The sequence below is a fragment of the Tupaia chinensis genome, unplaced genomic scaffold (genome assembly GCF_000334495.1).
Source record: "Tupaia chinensis unplaced genomic scaffold, TupChi_1.0 Scaffold000088_1, whole genome shotgun sequence".
Classification (NCBI taxonomy): Eukaryota; Metazoa; Chordata; class Mammalia; order Scandentia; family Tupaiidae; genus Tupaia; species Tupaia belangeri.
This window is the reverse complement of record NW_006159550.1, coordinates 1,035,294-1,047,978: the sequence shown is the minus strand read 5'-3', so window position 1 is coordinate 1,047,978 and position 12,685 is coordinate 1,035,294. Positions and strand designations below refer to the sequence as shown.

The window sequence follows — 12,685 nt, the reverse complement described above, 5'->3', positions numbered from 1 at the left end:
CTCTCTCTCTCTCTCTCTCTCTCTTTGGGGAGTGCAAGTGTTTTCTGGCAAAAAAACCTTTAAAAAGATTAATAATAAATCAATAATAAAAATTTTAAAATTCTAAAGCTAAATTCAAGATTTTGAGTTAAGCGAGGAATACGAATAAACTCTAACCTCATTTCAGTGCTGAATTTGAATCAATTTAGGTTTCTATCATCTATCTACAATGCCTAACCATAAATTGTAGAGAGCACCCAGACGGAAGCAGGGTAGGCTAAAGGCATCCATTTAACGGACTGGGTTGTTTAACACAAGTGACGCATTTCCGTACATATTTATAAGGCTCCGCGGTTATTATTAGGCTGTAATTGCAGTTGTTCTAACACCTAATAAGCCATGGTTGGAAAAACAAAGGCAGGTTAATTTGTGATTTCCTCCGCTCATTCAGAGGCAAATTAAGTGTCAAACAGCTAATACAGAACATATTTCATTTTATGAGATTTTAATTTAATTCTGCACCCTATCGTTGATGCCTTAATATAGGGTGGTTTATCTAAAAAGCAGAGCAATTTATAAACCTCTTTCAATAGAATCTTTAATGATAGGCTCTGATAGCTTAATTATCACAGCTCCTGCCGACTTCCACACAGAGACCTGTCGGCACTCCCATCAACGCATTCCGACTTTGGAGGGACTTCTAATATCATTTTTAAAGTTGGTGCCAGAAGAACAATACTGCATGCAATTTAATGAGGATAGCTTCCAATTTGGTATTCTTATCATTAAAAATATTTATTCTAAAATTTCAGGGAGCTTGCAGGATCTTATTTTCTATTGGATAGTTATTGGGTCGTCAAAGAAGTCATGATGTATTTTTCTATGTTTTTCTATGCACTGTGACTTTTCTGAAGACCCAATCGTTACACAGCAAGCATCTTGGAATTCAAGCTCTACACCTGAATCATCTTATTTTTCCAGAGCACTGCTTCACTCCTCAGCAAAGGTGAAGAGTAAACTGAGGCACATTCACCTAGATTCCCTCTGCTTTTCAAATGCTCAGTAGCTTCCCCTGAACTCGCCCTGGAAGATGTGAAATCAACCCAAGCCCTGCCACAAAACTAGCCAGAATAGAGACTCCCCATAGCTTTCAGGCTCCTCCTACCTGTCTCAACCGCTAACCCTCAGCGTCTGCTGAGCGATGCACCGCTCAGAGTGCTTGTGTGAACACCTGAAGAGCTGGGTAAGGCAGGTGGCTTCTTCAACATGAAGAAATCAACCCACGCGAGGGCAAGGGACCAGATTTCACAGCTCAGGTGACAGGTAGAGCAAGAACAAAACATCAAGTTCTCTGCCTGCCCATCTGTTGTCCCCAAGCCTGGACCAACAAGAGTGTCCACTCGGCACCTTCTAGCACACATCTATCCCAGCACTGGGACTGCCCAGAAAACTAGCAGCGGCAGTGACGGCCGGAAGCATGTGACCAAGCAAGAGGAAAAGACACACAAGGTTTGGGGAAACAGCCTCTGGGATGGATGGCCGGCAGGGGACATTTGAAATAAGCCTCAGGGATAAATAGCAGGATCCCGAGCAGAGAGGGAAGGCCACGATGGGCCATGGGAGAGAATGGCATGTTACAGAGGACAGCAGTATGATCTGCTCCAGCTTCTCAGAGCTCGCTTGCTAAGTTCGGGGTTCACCCAGGGACTGACCAGGACACAGCAGTGACAGTCCTGCTCTGACCCTCTCAGGACTCCTCTCTTGCTCTGGATTAGCGACCAGCCTCACTTTACACACTGTCGATAATGACACATTTAGGCTACGAGGGAAGCTGCACTGAGTTGCTGCCAAAGTTTCCTAAAACTTGGGTGAAAAAGCATGAAGTAATAAAGACCACAGAAATGCCAGCTCAACAGTCACACCTGAAATACAAGAAAATCCCCCTCTGACCACCCCTCAGGACTCTCCAGACCCGCCCTGCCTTATCTTGCAGGGTCACCCCATGAACCAAGAATGAGGATGAAACAGAAAAGGGCTGAGAGCAATGGTGAGGGTCCAGAAGGGTTTGTTGTCATTGTGTCTGCTGAAAACACAGCCCTGTAGTATCTGATAAAGTCAGATTTGAATTTAATTATGAGACAAACTCTAAGGAACCCAGAGACAGCAGTGCACCAAACACATACATGCATTTCTTAAAAATGTCTCTAGAACATGACTGTGTGAAGAGTGAACAATTTCTACATTCCCTAGAAAAATCTGATTTAAATGATTACATCACGGGGGCCTCAAGTCTGGGAAGAATCAGCCACTCATGCCTCCTATAGGGCCACACCTGCCCCCGCGTTCTCTACACCATGGGGTAGATCTCACTCCGAGACCCACGTGGTGTCCTCTGTGCCATGAAACCTCTGTACAGTGGGGTGAATTCGGTCACAATTCAGACCAAATTTGGAATTCCCTTCCGTTTGTACAGGGGATTTTAAATCGACTTCCTGGTTCTGTTTGAGTGCATGTTAAGCAGGCTTTGGGACTCTGTAAATACTTGTGTTCCAGTGAAAAGTCAAAGAAAGAATAACTCACAAGTTTCTGCATTCTCTATAAATACCCACTTCTCCGTTAATGCTTATAGCAGTCTGCAACACAGATTTATTACCCACCTCCAGGCAAATCTGCTCTGAAATTAGAATTCAGTAATGGGAGATGGATCCAAAAAACTGTTGGTAAAATATTATATGTGTATTTGGGCATGTAGTTAGGGTTGTTAATATCAATTAATTCTGCTCACAGAGGAGGACTTGTTTTAAAACAACTTCATTTTTCTTTGGCATAATATGTAATTACACAGCTGTAACTAATAGTCGTGGAGGTGCAATCTACCATCTAAATAACCAGCATTATTCTTCAAAGTATTATTTGTGCTTTTCTAACTTTACTGTCAGAGCGAAGGGTGATTATTAGATATGACTAAATGTACGTATCAAGGCCATTAGCAAGGGACAGCCTCTCCCGGAGCATGGCTCTAATTATTCCAGCAGATGACAGCTTTCTGGACACTATTACAAAAGCGAACTGCTTCAGTCTGCAAGCCCACTATTCTTTTATCCTTAAACTAAGTATGGTGATATTTATTTCCACAGGAGATTTTTTTGGTCTTTTTTAATATATGTAACCACCACTGTTCTTTCCTTTTATCTTTGTGTAAACCGTGCTTGGTCACATTTGCCATTTTGTTTGGGTGACATTCCCATCAATCTAGTGACTGTTGCTGTACGCAGCACAAAGAATATGAAAACTTACCGCAAAAATTTCATTATGATGCAGTGTGATGCCTGGAACAGGACTTTCATGTAGCAGAAATTTTAAGCATGAGACTTCAAACCTAATCTCAAACAAATGCCTATTCTGAGTGGTACCTTTCCATTAGAACTTCTAGTTGTTAATTTCATATTTACAGTCCACAGAACACGTGTCAGCAAAATATACAGGAAATACCTGCCAGCTCCCCGGTGTGACAGGCATTCCTCAGGAAGCAGTAGAGATTTGCTTCAATGACTCCAGGAACAGTCAGGCTTACTGCATTTCAAAAGTAAATCTTACGCTTTCTTCTGTTTTTTTTAAGATTTTTGTCATAGGAAGTGTGCACTTGCCGGAGAGACACAGGAGAAAGAAAGAAATCACCCCCAAGGGCGGATGGCCAAGACACAATCCCTTCTCCATCACCCTGTTGCGATTTTGGTCATGTACGCACAAGTGCCTGGAGTGACTTTCAAGCTACTGAGGCTGGGGCTCAAACCATGGTCAGTGGGAGTCTAGCCCTTTAGCCACCACACCGCCTGCTGGCCTCAAATCTTACACTTCTATCACATCTTGAAAGCTCAGTAGATGTGCCATTAACAGAAAGTCCTGAGATACTGAAGACGGTATTGTGGTCCATGTCGTTAGCGGGTGAGGTGTGAATACTTACATATGCAATGGAGGAATAGGAGATGGGTCATAATGGTAACGGCCCTCATGATGTCTCGCATCAATTGGTACAGGAGGATGGAAGGCAGGAAACAGATGGGGAGGGTCTGAAAAAGAAAAAAAGTTCAAACTATATAAAATTAGCACTTGGAAGGAGCCTTTCAAGTCACGAAGCATCACCACGAAACTACCTCCACTACTTACGCTGAATCTACTATGAGAACGTGTGGAAGACCTCGCTGAAGTTCACCCTGAGGGTGCAGGAGGTACTGCAGAGGTACCTCTGAGCAAATAGTGCCTGCCCCTGAGAAAGCAGCGCCCATCGAAGCACACGAACCCAGACAGGAGATCACAGAAAGGCCAGCCAGAGAGCTAGGGCTCAAAGGAGCTACAAGGCCTAGAGATTCCAACCCACTTACCAAAATTACACTGCCAAGTAACTTTTAGACAAAGACACTGTAATATAAATACTGGTTTTCATTTCTCCCATGCCCGAGATACTTTGAAAATTGTCCTTTCTAAAAGTACAAGCTAGAATCCATCATACATACATTTATATATATATATGAATATATGTGTTTAATTTTCTTAGATTTTTGCTATAGGACATGTACATTCCCCAAAGAGAGAGAAACAGAAAGCGGGAAATCACCCCCCAGTGGGGATGGCCACACCGAAATGAAATCTCTTCTCCTCCATTCTCTTCTCAGGATCTTGGTCATGTACACCCATCCGGCCGCCAGGTCCAGGTGACTTGAACTGCGGTCAACTACGTGGGAGTCCAGCGACATAACCATTATGCCACCTGCTGGTCCTTCTATTTATTTATATCTAACATTTATTTATCTATTTATTTGTTGCTGTCATTTTCAAGCCAATGGGTCCAGCACTAGAACCACGGTCAGCCATATGGGAATCCAGCACCTTAACCACCATGCCATCTGCTGGCCCCAGACACACTTTTAAAATTTATATGCATGTTCCAGAGCAGGACAGTAGTGCAGAGGTAGAATGTGTCACTCTGAGAAGCGTCCGAAGACCTCCCTGAGTGTGCTGGGAACGCATGCCCGTGATCCAGGGTTGGTGAGGCTGGGGTGGGTCACGGTGTCAAGACCTTTTGCTGGGATGCTGCTTGTCTTTCTCTTATTCATGGAAAAAATTTAAAAACTTTAAAAAAAAAAAAAACTCTCTCTATCCCTCTCCCAGCCTGGTCATGGAGTCAATGGGAAAGTGAACAGCAGTGCTGGGAACCGTGTGGCCGACGAAGGGTTCAGATTCCCAGGCCAGCCTGAGATCAGATACAGCGTATTCGCACCTGCTGGCTATCTTGACAAGCTGGAGGGCCGGGAGAAGGGGATCGCCGCGTGACAAGATCTAAAGATGCTTCTCTCTCTCCAGCATGCTCTCTATCACGAATAAACTTCACAGAAATAATAAATGCACATTCTCTTCCTTTTCAGCCTGAGTTAGGCCTCCAAACTTCCAATACAAAAGCAACAGGCTGTCCAGAGAAATACTGTGCAGTCTAGCTGATGAGAGAACTGGCCCACTCGACTCAGAGGGAGGCCCGGCCCCTACCTTAGGGAATTCCCACCGAAGTGGCCCTAACATCAGCTTGGAGGCAGGCCAGCCTCCCCTCCTGGACTCCCTCTGGCCTTCTAGTCGGGAGTTCTGGGCTCCCACTGTGTGCACTTCCTTAAAATAGCTCCTCCATTCCCATGTATCTTAATAACAGACACCCACTGTCCCTTGCACATCTTAGGGTAAATTTCTAATTTTTTAAGTTCACTGTAAAATGGCAGTGAGTCTGTACAGCTCTTATACTCTCAAGTGTGGCTATTATCTTATAATTGTACTCAAGTTTTCCCCTCATTTGACAAACAAAATAACGGAATCCAAGACCTGGGGGTCTGTCCTTCCTGGCTGTGGGACAGACAGCTCCTCAGAGTCCCTTCCACGCATGCCACCCTGGAGTCTGTGCAAAGCCAACATCTGCAGGGATTGATACGTATACCATGCGAGTCTCCAAGGCTTTCTAGCGACTTCTAAAAGTCTGAAGATTCTGCCTCAAAGCCAAGGGTAACGTGTTCCAACGGCAATAAGAAACGCTCCACTGCAGACAGTTCTGAGACACTGTTGGAAAGAAGTGCGGAGCATCTGCGTGGGGTCTGGGAGGTTGCATGAAACACATAGCAGCTAGCAGGTGGACGGCACCCCTTAGCGTGTGGACGGTGCCTCTTAGGGACCTCTTGGTGTGTGGACGGTGTGTGGACGGCAACTCTTGGCATGTGGACGGTTCCTCTTAGTGTGTGGATGGTGTCTCTTAGGGACCTCTTGGCGTGTGGACGGTGCCTCTAAGTGTGTGGATGGCACCCCTCAGCTGGTGACACCGGTTCGTAGGAATTTTCCAAAGTGGAAGTGGATGACTATTGTGAGTATGCACCTTGAGTTCTAGTGGTTTTGACTATTTTTTTCTATATGCATTTCTCTATTTTCCAGTTTTTAATAAGCATCTTTTAAAATGTAAACATACCAAACTTTTTTTTTTTTTAAATAAAAAGTATAATGTTACTTCTCTATTTTGAATTTTGCTTTGGCTGCTCCCTTTGAGAATCTAAGACTACAGTTAAGGAGAAAAACATAAACTAAAAAGTGAAAAACTCTCAGCATGGCATTGAGAGAGGGTGTGCAGTCTGCCATGTGTGATCTCAGAAATGTAATTCTCCTAGTTTACCCCCAGATGTAGAATGGAAGAGACCACGTGAGGAGTGTTACGCTGAAATTACACTGTAATTTGTGCTTGTTGAAAGACTGCACAGGGAGGATGGGTGGTGTATGGGATCATTTTGGTATTCTGTATAACTGTCAGCATTTTGGTATTATTTATTACTGTCACTGTGACATCATGATTCAACAATCAAGGAAATTCAGTGGATGATCACTGACTGCTCTTCATACTCTATAAAAAGGCCACTGTATTTTAAGTTTACCACTTAGGACATCATATTAAAGGATGGGGAGTTAGTTCTTTTGTATAGGAAATACTGAGAGCTGAATTGCTAAATTTGAAAGTTTCCACTGCCCAGCAATGTTTGCAAATTCACTGTCACACGGAACTCAGCACCCCTGACCATGAACAGCCAGGCCCTGGAGAGCCAAAACATTCTGCCTAACTGTTTTCTATGAAAAGCTGTCATCATCTTTAAACAACATAAAATTGAGTGCAGTAATCTTTCTCATTAGTTTGAAAGTCTGACACATCCTGAGTGAATGTTTTCCAATTTTCATTTTGAAGCAGACTAAAGTCAATCAGATTGAAATCCTGGCTAAGGTGGTGGGCGTCATATATAGAGGTGGTCCTTAACACTAACAGTTACCCTAATACTATCCCTTTACGCTCTTCAGGGGGTGATGGAAACACACATGGTCCCTGCAGACTTCTTACCTAACACACAACACAGCATCTGCTTTGGAAGTCAGAGAAATACACTTTCTAAAACTGCCTGTTAATAAAGCATTCATAAAGCCTGCCTATGGGCTTCGCACATGCACCGTCTTATAAGGGTGTTTGGAGGGACATGGTGACACAGGTCAGGGTTGGAAGGTATTTTTCCTTCTTTACTTCTTGGCTCTTGGCCATGTTCTGCATGATTAAATTCTCTTCGCCAGGTAAGTGGGTGTTAACTGTATCTGGTTTTCTCTACATAGGTGCAGCTATGAATTATGAGGAAGTATAAACCCGCATTTTTCAGACCCGCAGGGCTCAACACATGTGAATTTCTTCCACGTTTAACATATGCCTCATATATCCAGGAAATAAGAGTCATGCTGTTATATGAGTATTTGTGACGAAGTTGCAGTGACTATGTGCACAGAGGCATAGACCAACCAACTAATCCTAAAAAATCAAGAGTGTCCCCACACAGTCTAAGAATTTCTGCCCCAAGGAAAACCTACAACACTATTGCAGACTTTTAAAAGACATGCTCATCTTTTCATTTTTAGAATTTAAATTTACTCTGCTTATTGTCTCTTCTTTTTTAAGCACAAAGGTCATGGGCCAGCAGGTGGCATGGAGGTTAAGGCACTGGACTCCCACATGGCCAAGTCCACCATTCGAGTCCCAGAGCTGGTAGCTTGAAAAGCATGTCCGGTACATGTACATGCATGCTCAAAATTTAAAGAGGGAATGGATTGAGGCGTGGCCATGCCGACTGGGGGATGATTCCTCTCTCTAGCAAGTGCATGTGCCCAATAGTAAAAACAAAAACAAAAACAAAAAAGAAAAAGAAAAAAGAAATGAAGGTCATTTTGACCCAATCCTGCAAAACCATTCGAGAAGAAAATATAAAACAGAATGAAAGGGCCATTTAGTAGTCATTCCTCACTGTTGAGTCTACAGTGTTTTGTAGATTTAAAAGTTAATTCTCACACTGAAAGTATGTGGTGCATCTTTAACACTGTTTGCACAAAGCGTTTATCTATGTCCCAGGAAAGTTTATGAGATCTGCATTCCAGAATTAGGTTTACATAAAAGAACCGAAAATTAATGAATAGGATCTGACTTGACCAAAGACATCTGGCTTCTGTTGAAGTGTTCCGCTATTTCTATATCTCCCTCTTGGTTAAGTTTAAAACAACTTTGCAGTCTGTGTGAATAATTAAACCTTGGGCTGATTATTAGTACGACACACCCCTTAAGCTACTTTCTGGAAAAGTGTAATGCAATAATCCTCTTCCAGTTCAAGACGTGCTTAGCCACAGCTCAACGCCACAAGCAAAGGCAAAGAAGAGCATATGCATGTCCTTTAACATCTACGGCATCACGTGATCCCACTCCCCACGCGGTTCGTAAAACACACTCGCAAATCCGCACACGTGGAGCATCTGCCTCGGATCTTGGTTTTCCGTTTCCATGGGATCAGCAGCCTATTCCATCAGAGGCCCCAAACACTGTCCCAAAAAACGCAAGTGACAAGACTTGGCCCAGGTCGTGGCAGCCACCACAACGCTCCACCCCCCTTCGGTGATTATTTACGCGCGAGCAGCGCAGCTGGGGCGCATCGGGACTCAAGTGCATGTGTAATCAGTCACTGCAGCGCAGCGTCCCCTGCCCCGGCCCTTGACAAAACACCACATGATGACTTCTCCAAAGTCGGGCAAAAACTGCTGAAGCAGAAGGAAGTGCCAGGAAACCTAGCCACCGCCTATTTATCATGCAATTTCCTGACTGATGGCTCCACAAACCAGCTGCTAAGTGCTGTGTACTCTACTGTCAGCCAGCTAACGGGCCGAACGGGAGACAGGGAAAGTAACGGGCAGAACCGCGAGAATCAATTTCACTGAGGGAATTAAAATCCCGCCAGGTGGGGGTGGGTCTGCGGAGCGGCGGCAAGCAGTCAACTGTACATGCTTCTGCTTGCAAAGATGATTTATTACAGACTCGCGAGGGCTTTGACTAGGGTACCACAGCCCTCTTACGCGCAGATTGGAAGCACGCGTAGGATCCGAGGCTTTAACCCTATACACATGTAATTGGCTTGACACGTGCTTAAATTGAAATGCAAAGTAAAAATATTTGTGCCAGGTAGAGTTGTCAGTATTCAATTTCACAGTGGCTGTCATCACGCGGAGCATTAAGGGTCTCATTAGGAATGAGAGGCATTGATTTTCAGGTCTCTTCACAACAGCCTGGGTTGATCATAAAACCTGTAGCCAGAGCCTAACTGAGAAAGACACTTGGAGATTTATCTTCCGTTGCATCCCTCTCTCAAGAAATAGTTTTCGTATCCTCGGGCTATAAGATCTCTTGGATGCCATCCTGGGAAACTGTCTTTAAAGGTTTGAAATTTACATACAAAAATTGTAGATTAAAAAAGAGATCAAAGTCGGCTCCGTCCGTACCCTGAGGGAGTAATGCACCAGATGCTGGAGTGGCCTGGAAGTGCCCGGGAAACAGCACGAGAGGATCAATTCTGAGAGTACACCACGAAGGCCAGAAGTCCTCACCGCCCCTTTAAATCCCAAAGTTGTCTGTAACTGGCCATGACACCCACTCTAGACCAGAGCTAGAGATCCTTTTCCTGTCATTCGGCTCAGCCCCATCTGTAAGAATGGCCAACCTCCTCAAACTCACTCAACCACTGGTCATCAGCAGAAACACCATTAAAATGACACAGATTCCTGAGGGCAATGCATCTTTGCTAAAACCCAAATATTCACCCAGCTTCCAAAAAATGGAGGTCTCCAGTAAGAAAGCAAGAAAAACCACGGGTCCCATTCCAGTGAGACATGGAGAGGCATCCCAGGCCTCGGTGGCCTCTTTCTATTCTGGGACAGTTCCATGCAAGGCCTGGGTGCTTATGATACCCTTTCCAGGGCTCAGTGCCCATGTGGTCATGTTGACCAGACTTGCGTGCAAACCCTGCCTGACAACGTGGCACCAGAAAGAAACAGTTCTAGATGCTCCAAGGACACCCGGGAGGTGCCTGACCAGGAGGGTCTAGAGCAACAGGCCTGGCACGAAGGAGCATGGCCTTTCTGGGGTGTGCTGGAGCAGACTTCAAGGAGTGCCTCCTAGGACCAGCCACGGGCTTCCAGGACACCCCCGTGGCCTCATTCCCTAGAACACCTCAGGAAGCATGGGGGACCTTTCATCTGGTCCATGTGCCCAGCATGGGAGCTAGAAACTTCTTCAGGGTCATCAGTATGGATCATCTTGTTTACATGACCCTACCCAATATGATGTAAGTGTTAATAAATTGTGGTTCTAGTACACTCTAGAAATTCTGTAGGTACCCTGTGCTGAAAAAGACCCAGAACAATTAAGAAAGATCATGTTCTCACTTTATACTATGGCAGGAACCTCGGTTTAGAGAGTATATGCTAGGATGAATCCACCAAGTATTGCACGTGGACTAGCGTTTATAAATAAAGTTTTATTGGAATCCTCCTGTGCTCATTTGTCTACATATTCCCTATGGCTGCTTTCACAAGAGGATGGCAAGGCTGACTTGCTGCGACAGAAAACACATGGCCTGCAAACTTGTTTACTCTCTGGCTACTTAAGGAAAAAGCCTAACAAACTTGTACTAGATTATCACAATAAAGTACTTCTCAGAAATATGTACATTTCCAAAAAGTCACCCATCAATTATTTTACAGATAAGTAGTTTTGAGGTGACAACACCATGTACATAAAATACTACACATACCGTGTTCCTTAAATGCCACCTTGTGTGATTTTACAGTATCTTTAGAGTAAAACTGCCTTTAATCAGTAAAGAGACACGTTTGATCTCACTTTAGCAAAACCTGCAGTGATGAAATAAATTCTAAAAATAAAGTAATGAATAAAACAGACGATAACTACAGCAAATGATGGCAGTAACCACGTGACATCTGCAAATGTAAGTAATCTTTTAAGTAAAACAGACACGAATTTACACTGGCAGCCAATTAAGGACAAAAGTGATGCCACTTCTAAACCCATAGAATTGACTTCTGACAATTACCTAACGGCCCTGCCTCCTTGTGTATAAATGGCCAGGAAGAGGCCCCAGAACCCACACAACTAGCTGTCTGTCATTTATTTTGTGCAAGCACGTAGGCAAATTACATTAATTTAATTAACAGTTTAGACCTGCGCACTACTCACCATTGAACTGGCCATACCACAATTCATCCTTTTTTAAACAGAGCCATGCCATGCTCCTTAACAAACATCATTACGTGTTTTCCACAAGAAAATGACAAATGGCCGCCTGCCAGTGAGCTGACCGAAGAAACCTCGGCCTTTATTACTTCCAATGTGTCCTAGGCAAGACCAAACAGTGATCTCTCCCCTCTCTGGAAACGTCTAATGTCTTCTGTCTGCGACTCTGGATGTTTCTAAGCTACAGAGCACACCCACCGAATGTCCACTGTGGAAACGGAACCTCAGCTGCCACCGGCCAACTGACGTTATGCTCTGAACCAGAGTCTCTGCCTGACTGTGCTCCCCAGTGTATGTGCCACGGCATTTGTGTCATTTCTAATTTTCCTGCCAGGGTAAGACAGAAGGAAATATCCAGAGGGAAAAGTAACAAAAAGAAAATAGAAGGTTCGCAGATATTCTATCTAAACTGCAAAACTATGAGAAGAATCACAAGGAAACACAGGAAGAATTAATATACTTAAAGTGCCAAATCCGGGGCCGGCAGGTGAGCCAGCAGGATCCACATGGCCAACTCCGTGATTTGAGTCCAGGACCCTGTGGCTTGAAACTCACACAGGGCACAAGTGCAAGTGTATGCATGTCCAAAATCCCAAGAAGAGAATGGAAGAGACGGACTATGGCTTTACCAACCCCCTTGGGAGGGGGTGGTGGTGGTGGTAATTACTCTCTTTCTGTCCCTTGGTCTCTCCAATGAACACATGTGCCCTACAGCAAAAATCTCTCAAAAAATAAAGTAAAATAAATAAAATAAACTTTAAAAAAAATGAAGCAAGAAAGGAAAAGTGCCAATCTATTTATTTTGAAATATGCTAATGACACATTTCTACTGGCAATAAGTAAAGTTAAAAATTAAAAAATGGGAATCAGTTACTAACAAACTCTTCTATCAGTGACCATCTTTTCTTATACAGATCAATTCAAAAGTCAAACATAGCTCTAAAAATATACACTGGGACTCTTTTTTCGCCCTCAATTTTTTCTTTTAGTTCATTTATTTGTTTCTTCTACGAGAGACAGAGACTGAGC

General features: G+C 43.9%; 1 protein-coding gene across 2 annotated transcripts in view; it reads right to left on the bottom strand.

Annotated features, from left to right (window-relative positions):
* Positions 1 to 12,685, bottom strand: part of GLI3 (GLI family zinc finger 3) — a 341,317-nt gene that overhangs the window by 128,299 nt on the left and 200,333 nt on the right. The window contains exons 1-2 of one of the 2 annotated variants that reach the window (XM_006142996.3): positions 11,600 to 11,676; positions 3,944 to 4,049 (exon numbers count right to left, since the gene is read on the bottom strand). In XM_006142996.3, coding sequence (XP_006143058.1) covers positions 3,944 to 4,049; positions 11,600 to 11,651 — 158 coding nt within the window. In that variant the 5' untranslated portion in view covers positions 11,652 to 11,676. Of the gene's footprint in view, positions 1 to 3,943; positions 4,050 to 11,599; positions 11,677 to 12,685 lie in introns of those variants that run through there. The other variant, XM_006142992.3, reaches the window with a different exon arrangement.